This window comes from Balearica regulorum, chromosome 22, assembly GCF_011004875.1.
Source record: "Balearica regulorum gibbericeps isolate bBalReg1 chromosome 22, bBalReg1.pri, whole genome shotgun sequence".
Taxonomy (NCBI): domain Eukaryota; kingdom Metazoa; phylum Chordata; class Aves; order Gruiformes; family Gruidae; genus Balearica; species Balearica regulorum.
In genome coordinates, this window is record NC_046205.1 from 7587191 (window position 1) to 7604895 (window position 17705).

At 40.1% G+C, this 17705-nt stretch overlaps 1 protein-coding gene and 1 long non-coding RNA gene across 3 annotated transcripts; one reads left to right on the forward strand and one right to left on the reverse strand.

Moving 5' to 3' along the window:
• Nucleotides 1-86: 86 nt before the first annotated feature.
• On the reverse strand, nucleotides 87-8193 carry LOC142604777 (uncharacterized). The gene is made up of 3 exons (XR_012838612.1): nucleotides 8065-8193; nucleotides 6392-6501; nucleotides 87-221 (listed from the first exon to the last, which is right to left on the reverse strand). It is a non-coding gene; the product is annotated as an uncharacterized LOC142604777 (long non-coding RNA).
• ZBTB8A (zinc finger and BTB domain containing 8A) lies at nucleotides 8083-15810 on the forward strand. Of its 2 annotated transcripts, XM_075773670.1 has the most exons (5): nucleotides 8086-8218; nucleotides 9114-9249; nucleotides 9427-10394; nucleotides 10879-11048; nucleotides 11460-15810. In XM_075773670.1, the coding sequence occupies exons 2-5, from the start codon at nucleotides 9209-9211 to the stop codon at nucleotides 11790-11792; spliced, it is 1512 nt and encodes a 503-aa protein (XP_075629785.1). In that variant the 5' UTR covers nucleotides 8086-8218; nucleotides 9114-9208; the 3' UTR covers nucleotides 11793-15810. The 2 variants fall into 2 exon arrangements, with proteins under 2 accessions (XP_075629786.1, XP_075629785.1); XM_075773671.1 differs by lacking the exon at nucleotides 9114-9249 and having other exon boundaries at nucleotides 8083-8218.
• Nucleotides 15811-17705: the final 1895 nt, after the last annotated feature.

A 17705-nucleotide genomic window follows, 5' to 3' on the forward strand; every position in this document is an offset into this window, starting at 1 on the left:
ATGTCATATTGTGCTGCTTTGTTTTCAGTGGAGTCCTTCAACCTTTGTATTTAGAAGAGGATGTAGTTTATCCACATTCTTGTGACCAGATGTTCATGTAAACCTGTTTGCTGTGCTTTCCACTTAGTTTTTGGATGTTTTTCCTGAAATCTTCCGTTGTAGATCCAGCCTCTACAAGCTTTGAGAAAATGATGTAGCTGTTTTAAAATATTCCTATGGTGCTTAATGAAGAAACAAAAATAATGTTTTTAGGAAAGTTATTTCTAGTATGATCTCGTTCTCAAAGGTTTTTTAAAGGCCATGCAGGCTACATATCTTAAAGTCTTAGCTCTACGTAATTGACTTTGTTTAGGAGTATACGTTTTAACGTACTTTTGCACATAATTGCACTGTATTTCACTAAAGGAATACATGCTGCACTGGTATTCATAGCGCATTTAACCTCTTGGTGCAAGACCTTGTAAATCTTCCAAATGTGGTTATTTAATTTACTGATGTTTTGTAAGGCAGTTTCATAACTGAAGTCCTTTAGTCTAGTTTAAATGACAAATTCTTATAAACCGAACTTTATTTGTAGCAGTGACTTAACTATATTTGTGGATCTTGGAGCATTCTGGAGCTTTTTGATTGTCTAGAAAATAAAACTCTCTGAGAGGGTTGCTTTGATTTTTTTGCCGTTTTAAAGTTGACTGAGTAAACCTGAGACTGTCTAGATTAAGGCTCACATTTCAATTTCTGGGAATTAAAAATTAATATATCCATTCCAGGTGACAGACACTTTGCAAGCAAGAATCAGATTCTTGGTAGGAAAGGATTAAAAGGATGCTGTCAATTTAAAACCCAGCCAGCTGGGTTGGGTTTTTTTTTAAAAATCTTTGATATTATTAACACTGACTTTGTTTCCTTACTAGTTTTTGTACTTTTATAATCATCTTAACTTTTTAAACTTTTTAAAGCTTTTCATTTTTCATGCTGGGTGAGAAAAATCCGTACAACTGGGAAGCAGTTTCTGATCCTAGCTGCAAGAAAATGCTGTCAAATGCCGACAATAAAATGCATGCGGGTGGGGGGAGCAGACTCCCAAATACTCTTTCTAAATAATTTTGAATTATATTGGATACTTCACAAACAGACTTCTTTAAACCTGCTTTTACAGACTATGATATTTAAAACCAGTATTTATCTGTTGATTTAGAATATTCTGACTCAATGAAAAATTTAATAACACCTTCTTTATTTTCACTGTTTTCATTTGAACAGTGAAATCTGTTCACTTTTATTTTATTTTATTTTATTTTATGCATCTTTAGGTTTATACATTTTTGTTTCAAAAGTGCCTGGGAATTATTTGTATTTCTAAACTTCTTTATTATTGTTTTTTAAATCATTAAAACTTTTTTTTTAGTATTAAAGATTTTTGGATCCAACTTAAGTTGACAGTGCCCTTTAATGTGCATGTAAAAATTGCATTTCTTCTCTTCAAGGCCGCTGTTAACATGTCAACCAAACAACTGAAGACAGTCTGGGTTTTGCCTTTTGTTGGATTGTTTGAAATTCAGATTCTCTACATATCTAGAAATATTAGTGACATGTATGAGAATATAAAGGGCACAAAGTTGTTAAAACCTTGCCAGCGGCTCCATTTATACACGTACGTGTGGTGTGCATGCCCACACAAGCTGCTTTTAGGTCTGGAGTTACAAGATGTCATCATCTCTGCCATGTAGGTCAGCGGAGCACTTCAGTAAAACATGACCAGTGCATATATCAACTTTTTTTTTTGTTTTTATTAAATGGTTATAGGCAGATGTCTGGATACAAGTAAATTAAACAGAAAAAACCCCACACCACCACCAGCCAAAAATCAAAACAACCACCACCCCTCTCCCCCCCAAAAAACCCCTACCTCTCAAAACAGCGTGCTATACACAGCAATTTTAAATGCCATCCCCAAATACCCAAAGGCAATGTGCTAGGCTTTAAACTTTGTACTGGCAAGTGAGATGATACAAAATATTTTAACAGACAATATACAGGAGTCTCTACTTCTTACACGCTTTTACCATAAGCAGCTAAGTCCTATGAAGGCTTAGGCACACATGATCGGTCCCATTGACCATGAGAATAGTTATAAGGGTAAAACTTAAGCATACATTGACAGTTTTTCAGAATTAGAAGTCAAATCAGCTCTTAGAAATTCTTGAAGTTCTTCAGTGGCGAAGCTTATTTTAATTTTTAGCTTCTGGCTTCTTTTTGGGTTGGAGGGGAATTATGTGAATACAAATTTAATTTTAGAGCCAATGACTGTGCACCTGATTTTTCAAATTCTGTCTTGTTTAGTTGTTAATTAAAGTATGTGAGCTCTGACCCAGACCAGTGTGTAATACTCAAACGCAGGAAGCTTGCTTTAAAATTGTTTTCTTGTAGTTGTTTGTGTTTCTAATACAAGTCAGACATCTTTTGTTGGTAAATAATAGCTATCGGTAGCTATAACAGCTATTTCTAGAGCAGAAAAATTTTTGAATACCTCAGTCTTTGGAGACTTGGAGGATTCTTCTCTCCTCCTGTAGGAAACTGAAAACTAAAACGCTCACTAAACTAAACAGGAGTTAACACTTTGGGAAGAAGCCCTGATTTTAGAACCTGTTTATTTTAGATACCATCATGCAGATGGATTTATGGGTAGATTCAAGGATCTTCGTAAATCTCCAAGGCTGTTCCAGGATCTGTGCAAGTGAAAGCCAGTACAGTAACAGCACTGTGTTATTAAACAAGATGCTGTGTATTTGTTGGGGCAGGAGAGGAAGATTTTCTTTTTCACTTTTGAAAACCAGTGTGTGAATGTTGCCAGTTAACGCAGTATCTCCAGACAGATCAGTGGTGTAGTTCAATCAAAAGTAAATTGTCCAAAAACACCAATTGGTACAATAACATTTTCATTTGTACCATCTGAATCTGATGTATCTGAAATTCAGTTACTCCAACTTTCTCTGAATGTCCATCATTTACATGTTTTACTGTTTTAACTCTTATTTTGATTACTGAACTTTTAAACATAGGAGATTATGACTTTTTAAAAAGCGCTCCAGTACAAGCAAAATAAGGGTACTTTAAAAAAAAAAACCAAAACAAACACCAAAACAAAGAAGAAACAGTATCCAATGTTAAGCAGATTATTTTGATGAGAAAGATGGTGCTAGGGAGTGAAAGAAGGGACTGATATCAGGTGATCTGCTTCCATGGGTATTTGGCATCAATAGTTCTATGTGGGAAAAAGATTGAGCAAAGTTCTGAATCGTGGGTCTTTACAGTATTTTACGAAAGATAGCTTGGCAGCATTCAGACAATTCTGAGTACAATCTGGGTGGCAGTGTGAACCCAGCAGACCCTTCCAGATTGAATAACTGGACTTTTTCCGCCGATCACAAATAGAGAAGTTGCACTGATGTTTTACCACAAGCTGCCAGATCTGCAAGGGGACCTGTCCTGATATTGAGATGTCTGAGCATTTGTGTCAGGGTAGAAGAGAGAAAAATCAAATTGAACCAAAGTTGAGAATTAATGTGCATCACCACCATACAGGCAATTTACCCTTTGTAAGGAGTGGGGATCAAATCTTTAAGTGCTTTTCGTAATGTTTTTTCTACAGTGGTGCATTACTGAATTTGTCTTTATTGTATGTTGATTTGTGTGTGTTCTGTATATGTTTATATTGTTGTATGTAGTCTGGTTCTTTTAAAGTTAAAAAACAGAAAACATTAAATAAATACTAATCTCACAGTAAGTATACATTTTTTCCATGAAAGATGTGGGGCACTGAAGCCAGTGGGTGCTCTGAGGATAACAACTGGGTTGTTAACCATCCTCGGTGAAAAGGACTCTCACTGTGGGAGAAGGAAAGCGGGAGTGCAGTGCAATTGAGGGAGAGGAGAGTTGTCAGGGAGCTTGCTAACGATTTGGGGAGAATGAATTGTTTAGATCAAGGTCTAAGTCATCAACATAGATGAGCTGTCTGCAAATAGAATTTTAGGGGTTGAGGGGGGCTGGGTTGAAGATAAGAATAAATCTAACAAGTATTTAATTTAATTCTATTGGTACAGGATTAGGATTTTGGGTTCCTAGCATAGAGGAAGCTACTGCCAAGTTCTGCTGAGATGCATGTGCAGCCTCTGTTAACACTGCCATGGAATCCCAGACTTTTCCCAAGCTGTAAATTCTGTTCAGACGATGGCCAGCTCAGCTACTGTGAGGGGTAGTGGCAGATGGAAGATTCCTCCCTGTACTCAAAATTTTAAGGACAGTGTGTTATGGTTTCCTTTTCATTTTGAAAAATGAAGTGGTCTCCTGGTGACCTGGAGGTTGAACAAACATTTGTATTTGTACTAGAAGACAACAAGGATGCAGCTCAGGATCTTCGCGAAGACAACTGAATTACAGAAATCGTGGGTGAGTCTACTGGCTTTGTCACGGGGACAACTGATGTCAGTAAAGATGATGCTGAGGCAAATGAACTAAAGCCAAACATAAGCTGGCAATGGATTAATTGAAAATTGTAATCTCATTCTTAATTCATTTCTGGTGTCTTGCTTATTCCCCTATCTCCAGGCCGCTTCTGCATAACTTGAAAAGCTCTTTCATTATGACAGGGATATGGTCTTATCTCGCATACTTCGTATTCCTCAGGGCATTAGGTCCTGCAACCCTGGCAGGTTTCCTGACATGGAACAATTAGCAACTCACCTATGAACTACTAAAAAAATATATATTTTTATGTCACACACATTTTCTCCAAAGCTTTTAAACAAACAAAATATTCTCAGAAAATTACTTTTCCTTTAAGAGGTATAACACTATTTTAAAAGCAACAATTTTTGCAAGAGCATGGATTAAAATTCCTGCTGTTCACATTTTCTCACTAAATGCATTTTTAGATCCAGTGGGGAAAAAAAAAAAGGCAACTAATTAATTCCCCAAGAATGGTACATTTCTGATCTAGTGGAAAAGAATTGCAGCTATTTCTTCAATGGTAGAAAAAGGAAAGAAATTGCATTGCTTTAGCCCAAGGTTATATGCAATTTTACTTATATTTTTAAAATAAATAAAAAAACCCCAAACCCTTGCTAAATGCATATTACTTTACTTGCACATTTAGGAAAAATCCATTGCAACTCCAACAAATTAATCTTGTGAATCAATGCATGTCAGTCTTTGAACTATGGTACTGTGGTTGTTCTAGTATATGCTCTTGAGTTTTCTTTGGCAAGAAATTTCACTATATATTTAAATTCAGAAAATATACCATAACTGAAGTCTCTGATTTTCCAGCAACATTTATTTTAAGGAAAACTGAAATCTTTTAACTTAAACTTTTAATCTTTTAATAAGACAATGCAAAATCTATGTTAATTTTTGTATCAGCACTAACAATATCATTTTATAAAGTAATTTGTAAATTATTCTCTGAAAAGCAGACTATTAGTCTTGCTTTGTAACACTGCTCCTGCTGATGCTGTGAGAAGCACCTCCTCCACATAGTTGCCAAGTTTATTCCCATTGGATAAACTCTCCAAACAATATCTCAACTTAAGTGGAACTTTCTTGGCTAGAAACAGTAACTCTGAAATTTAGAAATGACAAAATAAATACATTTCTAGACTCAGTGGATTGTTTGTGATGTATTATTGTGCAGGACAAAATCAGTCCCTCTGTATGAGAAAACCAAAGTCTGTTCCATGGCCGTTCCTAGCGAGCAGATTCCTGGGCAAGGTTTCTGAAGTATTCTAAGTAAAGCACTTGCAACATCTTTAAAAATTCTAATTAAGCTACTCGAGATACCACTGCATTTTTTTCCCTACTTTTAAAATTCTATTACCTGTTCCTAGCAGATGGAGAACCCTTGAGATCCTATTACTATTGATACAAACTACCAAGCGCCGCACTCTCTGGTATATGAGTGAAAGTACCAATTACCTGAAAAGTCAGCTAAAAGTCAAACAGACCAAATATCTACAAATAATTCTTTTCAAAAGGAAGTTTTCAGCAGATGAAATAATTAGGGCACAGATCTGAAAAAAATATGTAGAATATTTTTATATTATAAAATATTATAAATATGGGTGCTATTTAGTTGAATTGACAGGCGAAATCAAACTTTAGAGGAATTAATTCAAGTAGTATTAAAACCTGACACTGCAAATAAATTTTCTGGTTTATATTAAACAATCTAAGTGATTGTTTAATTGTTTGTCTTCCTTATTTCTCAATACCAGAATTAGTAATTGAAAGTTTATGTTAATTGGCAGTAGACTAAATTCTATGAAATTTCCCAGCTTGACACTTTTGAGTCAAAATCAGTTGCTCTATGGAAGCACACCACAAGCAGTATTTTTACCTGAATACTCTTCCAGTCTCCTACAGTTTGTGACTTGGGGACTTCTGAAGGCACAGGGCATTTCTACGTGCAGCTCTGAAGTCTCTCTCATGACCACGTCTGGTATAGCCCTGTAAGAGTCACAAACATTTCACATCCACAACAGCCTATGGCAAGCAGTTCCAGAGCCTAACTCACATTATGCACAGAACCACATCCTTGTGTTTGCTCTGCCACCTGCTAGCTTCATTTGCTATCGCCTTCCTCTTGTGCTGCAATAAGCAGTGACCAATCAGTCCCTATTGATCCTCTCATGATTTTACAGATTTCCATTTATCTCACCTGCTTTATTTTTTTTCCTAGTTTGGACATCTCTGACTCTACAGACATTTGTACAAAGCTGTGCCAGACTTTTATCATTTCTCTTTTCCCTCTCTGAAGCATTATAGGTTTGCTCTTTGAAAGGAGTGACTCTGGGGCTGGATACAGTATTCAACAGGCAGGTGAGCACTATTAATTAACGGTAAGAGCTGCGAGAAGCTGGGTGCTAGGGTTGTGGTACATTACCCTGAAAGGGGAACGACAAGGACAAAGATGCTAATGGTGCTCTGGGCTGAGTTTGGCACCAGTTCTGCTCATACATTCTTTAGGATTTGATGTAAAAGCAAGATAAATTACATTAAATTTGCAGGTGACACTGATCAGAGGATGATTATGGACCGGCAATGTGACATGGCTGGAAAGGGCTGGTCAGTTGTAGGTACAGAACACTGAAATGTTTTCAGTTGAAAATTAACACCATTGTCCATCGGACTGAAAAGATTCATGCAAAATACTGTGTAAATTCCAATCACTTTCATGGCCAAGAATGATTAATTTAAGCTGCCCAGGTACAGAGTGGAGTCTTACGCAAGCAAAATGGGTCTCATGAAAGATTTTAAGTGTGGCCTGCATTTGAAAGGAGATGGATGAAAACTATGGATGTTTATTAAAAAGAAGTTAAGCTAGTGAAAAATATTGTTATGATATAAATGGGTGTAAATTGAATATGAATAAATGTATATGGTATACTGGTAAAATGTTTCTAACTATCAGAGGAAAGTGTCTTTAGATCTCTTTCCCATTTTGCTACAGTGGGGAAAGGAACATAAATTGTTTCAAGATGGAATGTCTTCAGTTTATGGGAGGGAAGGCTAACAAGGACACAAAGGACATGGCTATGGCAGAACAGCTTCCATGGGAAAACAAGTATTTATGAGAAATAACCAGGGTGTCAAGAACACAGGAAAGACCCTGGTGGCAAGAAGAGGAAGGAGAAAGATACCAAACTCAGAGTGAGAGAGAAGGTGAGAGGTTCAGGTACTAGGATTTCAGACATGGTTTTTTTCAGAAGATAACAGATATGAACAGGAAAAGAAAATAAATGTTACATCTTCTTTTGAGGAAGCTGCAAGTGCATTCAAGAAGGATTTGGGTCATCAAATATGCTATACATAAAGGTGTGAGAAGGAAGCATCTAGGGCATCACATCCCCTCCCGGACAGCATGTGGGTGTGGGAAGAGACGAGCAGCCCCGGCTGCAAGGCGAGCAGGCAGAGGAAGCCGCTGGGCTGCGCCGGCAATCGGTGCGTTGCCCCTTTAATTGTGTCCCCAGCCCTCGGGCGTCTCTGTCCAACGCCCACGTCAGCAAATACCTTTTGTTTCTCTCACGTTCGGGCTTCCAGGGCTCGGGGCTGCGGGACCAGCGCGTCGCCTTCAGCCACCGCGAGCCCCGACGCGGGGCCGGGGACCTCGCATCCACCGCCCGCTCCCCTCGGCTCGGCGGCAGCAGCCCGCAGGACCCAGCCGGTGAGTGGCGGCTCTAGCACGCCGGCAGGCCAGACAGGGCGTTGGGATTTGGGGGCGGAAACGGCCCCGGAGCGAGCCGTGCTGCGAGAGGCACCGAGCGACGGCCCCGGGCTCCGCAGTCTCCGAGGGCGCCGGGGTCCGTGTGCGACGGCCCGCTGGCAGCTGCCCCTTGGAACCGATCGTTCCTCGGGCTGCACAGCGTCCTACGCGGGCGCCATTTGCAGCCCCGGGCGCGGCTGTAAGGAGCCAGGCGCGGCAACAAAGGGCTGCGCGGGAGTAGGAGCGGGCGGCGGGTGCGCGGCGAGAGGGGCCGCGCAAGGGGGCGGCTGGGGCGCTGCCAGCGCGGGGAGGCTGCGGGCAGCCGGGGCGGGAGCGGCTCGGGCCACGCCGGGCGCCCGGCACCGGGCGGCGGCAGCAGCAGCGTGGCGGGGAGCTCCCGCGGAGCCGGCAGAGCGGCAGCCGGGGCTCCGCTAACGCGGGCGGCAGCGGGCTGCGCGCCCGGTCCGGCTCGGCTCGGCTCGGCTCGGCCCGGCCCGGCCCGGCGGAGGGGAGCTCGCAGCCGCCCGGCGCGCTGGCGGGCGCTGGTGCCGCGGTCCCCGCGGCGGGAGCGGGGGCGGCAGCCCGCGAAGCCAGGAGGCGCCTCCGCGCTTTGGCGGGCGGGTCCGGCGCCGTCGGGCGTCCCGGGCTCCCCATGGCCGAGCGACCAATTCGGACGGGCGTGCGGGTGAGTGACGGCGGCCTCCGCCAATGCCGGGGGAGCCCGGGCCGGGAGGGCTGCGGCCGCCGGGGCTCTGCCGCCTTTCCATTTCTGGTCCCTTCGGCGGCGACGGTTTGAGCCCGGCCGGACCGGGGCGATGCGGTCACGTTGGCTCATGGACACGGTCCTCAACTGCAGCTGCTGGAGGGCTCCTCATCTCATTGGAGAATGTCTGAAGGCGGTGCAGCTGCCAGCGGGTTGCGCACACCCTATCCCGCATCCTTAGGAAGGAGATGCCCCTTGCTGTAGCGCACATGTCTCTGCCAAATAACGGGTACTGGTTTGGCTTCTTCATCGCTCTTTTCTACTTGGAAAAAGAATGCACGGTTGTGTGTACTGTAATTTAAATAGATTTATGGATTTAAATAAGATTATAAAGATATCTGACATCCTTAGTTGAGTTGTACAACGCTGAAGTCAAGACCCTGCAATTATTTTCTTTATTTTTTAGAACGACGCTTCATTTCATCTTTTCTGGAATGGAGATTTCTTCTCACCAGTTTCACCTCTTGCAGCAACTAAATGAGCAGCGCAGGCAAGACTTGTTCTGTGACTGCAATATCCTGGTTGAGGGAAAGGTCTTTAAAGCACATCGCAATGTGCTGTTTGCCAGCAGCGGCTATTTCAAAATGCTCCTTTCGCAGAGCTCGAAGGAGACGACTCAGCCGACGACAGCTACTTTCCAGGCATTTTCTCCTGACACATTTACAGTTATTCTAGATTTTGTGTATTCAGGCAAACTGTCTCTCACTGGTCAGAATGTCATTGAAGTCATGTCGGCTGCTAGCTATCTGCAGATGACGGATGTTATCAGTGTGTGTAAAACGTTCATTAAGTCATCGCTGGACATCAGTGAAAAGGAGAAAGATCGTTACTTCAGTCTGTCAGACAAAGATGTAAATTCAAACGGTGTGGACCGATCCTGCTTGTACAGCACAGGCTGGAGGGCAGAAAGCAGCCCCCCGCATTCACACTTAAGTCCAGATCAAGGGACATGTATGATGGGTGGAAACACTTGGAGTAATTTCAGCTACTATCCGACTTCTCAAAGAAATGCCCAGCAACAGCTGTCCAAACACGAGCAAAGGCAGGATTCCATAAAGAAATCCCGGCACCTGGGACTGCAGCAACCTCCTGACATTCCTCACTATAAATCAAGCAAACTGGAGGACAGGGCGGCCGAGCCTGCTGGCCATATTGCTCAGTCTGAGGAGCAAGTTCAGATTGAAACAGAAGTTGAATCCCCTCATGTGGGATACCAGTACGGCCAAGGGTCTGACGTGATACCGAGGGGCTTGGCTGTGTCACAGCAGGAACATGAATCGCCCCGTTCTTCCAGTAAATCGAAGTCTTCAAAAGCAGATGAGCCGTACGCGAGCATGCCCTCAATTCTGGGTGTCATGGGAAGCTGGGCTGAAGGTAAGAGTTTAATGCTGTAGGTGCACCATCGTCTGTTAATTGTTCGGTGAGAAAATGGGCTTTACTGAACGAGTGTACAATTGCCAAAAAGACATCTGTGTTGTCCAGAAATGTAAGTTTGGAAAGTTTAACTCTTATTTTTTATAATTGAGAATGATTGAAGTACCTGGTTTATTAAAACTACCCTTTCAAAATACATAATCTTTAGTGTCTCTACAGCTTCATCTCACAAATTTAAGTCATGATCTTTTGGGATATTTTAAAATTCATTTTAACATAGCTAACGGTCCACTCCTCTTCCTTTGTTGCACTCCTGTGTAATTTACAGGAAAACACAAGATCTTTGTGCTTGAAAAGATCTATGATAGTATTTTTTCTAATAAAAGCGATTTACTATTCTGAGCATAGAAAATGTTTTCCTAGAGCATTACATGACTAGACATATTATGACTTAATTTTTTTTAATCGCATTAATTTCTAACAGATGATCTGCCCAGGATGAGATTCAAGTGCCCGTTCTGCACTCATGTGGTGAAAAGAAAAGCGGACCTAAAGCGTCACCTTCGCTGTCATACAGGAGAGCGCCCTTACCCTTGTGAGGCATGTGGGAAAAGATTTAGCAGGCTAGATCACCTAAGTAGCCATTTTCGAACAGTATGTATTTTTAGTAACTGCATGATTTGTTTAATGTGTAAATCTGTCTCAGTATAATTAAACACAGTACAAGTGTATCTGGTTGATATATTGACTGCTGTAAAGAAGAGGTAATAGAAAATTAATCTGGTTTTGTTGAAGTCAATTTGAAGCATAATTTGTATGAAAGGGGATGAATTTCTTTGTTAATTGGTGGCTTGCAAAGGTACTGCTCTATGCAAGTTCTGTAATAGAGCTTAAGTGGGCAATTACAGCACCTGTGACTGTTTGTTTCATTCTGAACATTTGATGACTGTCTCTTCAAATGAGTTAACAGTACCATTTGAGGCTACTCCAGCCCTTTTTTGTCATCTTAAAAAACCCACTTCTTTGTGGATACGTTATCAAATTTATTCATTTTGATTTCCCCAGATTCATCAGGCTTGTAAGCCTATCTGCAGAAAGTGCAAACGCCACGTGACTGAGCTAACAGGACAAGTGGTCCAAGAGGGGACAAGACGTTACAGACTCTGTAATGAGTGTTTGGCTGAAGCTGGCATAGACAGTATTCGCATTGACTTGGAGGCTGAAGCACCCCTTGAATTTCCACAAGATGGGGATAAGGATTCCAGGTGGCACTATGGGGAAGACAACAGATCTGATGTGGAGATTGTGGAGGATGGGTCAACCGACCTGGTCATTCAGCAAGTTGATGACAGTGAGGACGAAGCAGATGAAAAGGAAGTAAAACCAAATATTAGGTAGTTGCAAGAGAAGAATTAGGAATTCCATGTAAGGAGGAGAATGTACTGTCTTGACCATAAGCCCTCCACCAGCCTGTTGTTAATCGTACAGAGACGTCTTGGTTTCTCTTGAACAGGTCCAGACTTGCATGTATTTATGGACGTGCCATTGAGTTCATGCTGAGTTTTGTTATCAGAATACCCATACTTTGCTTCATTAGAAATAATCCATCCTTAAATAATGGATGAACAAGGAAACTGAAGTACTACATGGATAACTTTTTATAGTAGACAATGGGTCACTTCTCAAAACCTCTTTCATGGGAGTGAGGTGTCAATACTTTAAAAAAAAAAAGTCACACAGCACTGTAAGTTGCCCAATTTTTAAACTTGCAGAGATGTGGGGTTTATATGTTAATATCATCTGGCGATAAACAAAGTATAAACAGCCCAAACACCAGAATATAAGGAAAACCTCTCTTCAGTACTCAGAAATGAAGATAATCTTCCACAAAATTTCATGAAGTCTTTGTATTAAGATAAGGACAAAAGGCAGCTATTTAAGAAAAAGCATATAAAAATGTTTTAGCACATTCATCTGGAAAAGCACTTTCTTGTAAAATTTATTAGAAAAAGGAGAATCTTTAGCAGATCATGCGTTCAAGACCTATTTCTTTACAAGAAAATAAACACATGAATCCTAGTCCTAGTCAACACATCAGATATAAAATAATTACAAATATGGATCATTAATTGATGCCAGTAGATGTTTTATTCTTTATGAAAACTGGGAACTCAGAGTGGGCTATGCTTTAATAAGCACTACTAAAATACACTTTTTTTTTTTTTTTTTTTTTTTTTTTTTTTAAAACCTCTCCAAAGTGCCAGACTGATGTGAGTGGTAGCCCTGCATCTGCAGCATTGCCAATGGCAGTGTCAGCTTCTACCTGCCAACGTGAAGGGAACAATCCTTACAAGGTTACTTTAGCTGTTGTTTTCTCTCTCTTTGTCCCCCGTTTTGTTTGCCGATAGCAGTGGCAGAACAATTTGTACAGTATATATACGATATCATTAGAAATGCAACTGATGAGATTTTCCATCTGAAACCATTGACTACTCTTGTTTGTATTGACCTGTACTCAATTTAAACTGATGAGTTAAGATGGAAGCATCAATTTATATACTTCCAAAGTCATTTGGTCACCAAGAGAACATACTTTAAGCTTTTTCAGTCTGTACTGTATGCCAATGAGAACAAGATCTACTGGAAGTTCTAGATATCATATTTGTGTAATTTTACCAACAATTAGACTACAAGAGATGAGATGAAGAAAGTTTACTTCTATAGCAAAATAAGCCATTTTTTATTACTTAGTGAGTTTATCTTAACCAGGACTGTGAACAGGAGAGGAGCAGAAGTATGCTCCGGAGGTGCTTTTACTCTGTATTTTCATGGACAGTCCTGAGTATTAATACAGTCTTCATCCTGTGATCATTGAACTCAATGGGTATAGGCTTAGAAAACTTTTTTTTTTCCTTTTTTTACAACTTTGTAAGCATGTTTGGCTGAAACCCGGGATTAATTACAGAACAATCCCATATATATAGTATATAATCTCTTTCCCAGGGACAGCTAAAAAGTCACTATTTTATTTTTATTTGTGTAAAAACTGTATAGCCTTACTAGTATCATCATTACCAGAGTGTGCGGCATTTTTATTCCAGGGTGCAGATGGCCAGCCTACAAGTCTCTTAAATGAAAGCTCGAGCGCTTCCTACTAAGTTCACAGTGTAGGCATTAAGCACCCTTCCCCTCAAACGCGCAGGGCTGACAAGAGGCAGCCTGCTTCTATATTCTAAGGAGACAAGAACTGGTATTTTATTGCTCCTACAAAAATTATCTTCCATTGGTTTAGACTTGGGGAGGGGGGCAGAAGGGGAGAACTTACAAAACTTTCTGATGACCCATATGAAAACATCTTTTCCAAGCAAGACTTAAAATTGCCTCGATTTTATGTTACACTTTGGTCAGCAGTCCACAAAATGGACTTGATATGAAACAGCTGGTTAATTTCTTGGAGCTTATTACTCCTAAAATGCATATTATTAAATGGCTAAGAAATATTCCTGAGCAACCTTAACTAAATCAAATCTAGAACAAAGAAATATATAAAAGAATATGGAATGACTTTGGTCAAATTTCAAGAGAAAATGCTTGCTGAAACGCGCAATAAATTCTAGGTATCAGTGCCTGCTGTCCCAGAAGACAAAGTGGCTGGGATTAGTCTCTGTGTGTGTTTGGGGATGAATTAAGGGGAGGGGAAAATAAAGTGTCACTCTAGGCCTGGAATCTTAACTGCCAATGGTAAAGGTGAGACTATTAAGTATTTTGGTATGCTTGGGGGTATTTTTAGAAGCAAAGGGATTTTTGGATCAATACTCAATCTAATTAGGTATCGTAAATCTAAAAATACTGAGGACCAGATGCTTCAGAAAAAGATATGAAGTGGCTATAATGGGCAAATGGAACAATCTATCCATATTAAGACATTTACTTTTTAAATATAGGCAGATTAACTGTTGATTTGCCTGGCAAACAAAGGGTTTTGCCATTTTTATATGTTATTCTCAGTAGCATAACTAGATATCTGTAGTAATTTTTAAAGTATCTTATTAAGCTTGGAGTTTTAGCTCAAGACTGCAATTCCCACAGGTCAATTACATTTTGTATTTTAAAACAGTTACCATTTTTACATTTGTTGCCGTAATTTCAGTTGTTCCCTTATTTTTGTATTGCAAGACAAGATAAATGTTAAGTAAGTGCCTTATATTTTCTATGTCCTTCATTTTACATAGTCAGTCATATATTTTGCTTTTCTCTAAATGAAAGTAATCCTTTTTGTTTTCATCTCCTTGCATTGCCTCTGATGAGTGTCGTCTTCATACTCCTGTTAGGATCACGTACCGCTCATTAGCAGAAGTAACATTTTCCTTCTTCTGAAGGAGGAAAGCAAAGACCATATAGGGTTGTTCCCACAGAACTTAATTGACCTGCCAATAACTGATTTGAATATGTTGTTTTCTGAACTTTGCCAAGTCACAAGTAGGACACCCGATTTTATCTTTAAATGCTAGAGACAGCTGTATAAAACTGTACTGAATTCTGCTACTATTGATCCATTCAGATTGTTTCTGTCCTGCCTCTGTACATCCAAATCACAGTCTGAGAGGTTTAAGTTGTAGTGCAGCATTGGGACACGCTGTTCAGAAATCAGCCTCAGAGATGGTCGTCCTTACAAGTGTTCAAGCCTTGGCTAGACAAAGCCATGGCTGATCTGATCTTGGTGCTGGCCTTCTTCCTGTGGGAGGTGGGACTAGAGACATTCACAGCTCCCCTAGGACCAACAGTTCTATGATTCTTCTCAAATTGTTTTTTGCCTTTTTATTTTTCCTTGTGCTTTCATCTTCTTCATGTTGCTTTGAATGCTCTTAGATACTACTTCTTAACGCATGTTTTGATTATTCATGGGTTTTCAATACATCATTCTCTTGTCACTTGCTTTTCCATTCCCCATTTCATCTGACTAACATTGCAGGGATGTCCACTTCAAGAGACATTCCTTTTTATACCTCTGCTTTCTGTTCAATCGTGGTGTCTTTGTCCTTTTCTCTCCTCTGTCCTTTGTCACTGAAAGCCTGCCTCTTTTCGCTTGGCTTGTGTTTATCATTTTGTTCACAAGTCACGGTCAAGAATGAAGACATAGATTCCTCATCCTCTGTTTAGTGTCTCACCTTTAACTATCCTTATTTTCTGGCAACTCCCTTGCCATCCTTTCAAAGGCTGAAAGACTGAATTAAAAAACATTTCTCTTTTCCCCCTTTTTAGGTATTTCTTACAGAATTCTACCTGCCACATAAACCTATGACTTGTGTGATACTTGATTAGTTTTCCTCCTTCACATCATATCCCATTTTTTTGTTTTCCATTAAATTATGTAAAATTCTGTATTTACTATCCCAAAAAATGACACTTGTCCTTATCTTAAAGGTTCAGCTGTTTGTTTTTTTCCCAAATTAATACAAAAACCCTCACAGACCCCAAAACACAACTTCAGAATGAATCTCCTTTTACAACCTTTTAGCATATATTCTATTCCAGTTCTAAAGTACTGAGATTTTAAAAAAAAAAATGCAAAAATATTGATTTATTGTGAGCTTTGAAAATATCTGTAAGCCCACTGATCTCTAGCAGAGGACTGACACTGCTACATGTGTCATCCTTCCTTTACTCCTGGCTCTTCAGAAGAAATACTCCACCCTCCAGGATTTTGGGACCCCTCTCAATTTTTCAACGATAACTTTGGGAAAAAAAAACCTCTCGATTGGATATAAAATTATTATGGAATATACTACGTTTCTTCCCTGAAGCATCTGGTCGCTGTCAGAGGTTATCCCATTATCTAGCCATGCCAATGTCTACCTTTCTTGTATTTTGGTCTCTTTGCAGAAATACTTGGCTTTGAACTTCAGATGGAGTAGACAGGGCCTAATAGCACTATATCTTCAGCCCCATTTATTATTTAAATGGACCTTGATTTAACTGAAAAATGTCTGACCTACCATCTGGCTACAGCCGAGTCACTGACTGTGCCCAGACCCACCTCTGACAATCATTAGTGTCTGTCAGCATAACCACAATACTATAGAGTTGAATGTCTAAAACCTTAACTGCTGAGGGCTAGCAGAGTTGAGATTTGCGTTAAGTGAGGATTACAGCTAAACCAAACTTGTTTAGTTGAATTTATCCTAAGAAAAAGGTTTATTCAAATTATATTTTAATTGAGGCCTTCAGGGTAAAGATAGCAGCAGTCAGACTGGAATAAGCACATGAATTTAGGGTTTACTTAATGAGGTTACAAATTCATAAGGAACTACTTCAGTGGACTGCTGAGGCCAGTATCTATGTGATGAGGCCAAGCTGACACTGGGGGACTTCTAACCATTCGCAAAGTAGAGAAATGTAAATTATAATCCCCAAAGCATCCAAGTAGTTAATTCTGTATTCCTTTTGTTTCTACATGAATAAGTACAGCAGAATTGTAAGAGTAGTTCAGTATCCTAGTACAAGCATTCCAACACTTTTTGTTTTTTCTGGAACATCTCAGGAAAGTCAGAAGTCAACTACAAGGTTACTATGAGTTGGAAGGCAACATATGCAAGAATGAAATAATAGAAGAAAATTCTAGCCAAAAGGTTGAGTTTTGAAGAAAAGGATCTTATAATCATCCAGTCCTTGCCTCCAGACTTTTCAATGTACTTTTTCCATTAGGTATAAATCAGTACCAACTGTCTGTATGTCTGTTGAGTGATGGGTGTAATTTCATAAGCTACTAAGAAAAGCTTATAATACCATTTGGTTAAATATTTTCTATACTGTTTAACTTAAAAAACCTCCCAGATTGGAGTTAGTGTAACCTTTCATCCCATTTAACTCTTGAAATGCAGAGGTGCATCTTATTTGGTGCATTAAGAATTTTAAACATAGTACCAACACAGAAGAAAAAATTCTGTAAGGAAAAACTGGGATGAGTGGCAGGGAAAAGATTCCTGTATCTTGGCTTAGTTGTTGTACTAAATCAAACACTAATGACGTTCTCTGCTACACTCCGACCTGACACTTTACTGTGCAAATGGGAACTGTTCATTTTCCATGTTCTAACTGAGCCTACTTTGAGGAGGGGACAGTACCAGATGACCTGCAGTTGTTCCTTCTCAAAATTACTCAATGATCTTGAGGAACGAGATTGGAAGTGTCTCATCTTCTACCAGGCACAAGATTGAAAGCGTCTTGTATTCTAATGGGCATCCTGATTTGATTTTCTTTTTCCACAAAGAAGGGGAAAATGGATAATCATCTGTCGTATTGCACTCCCAC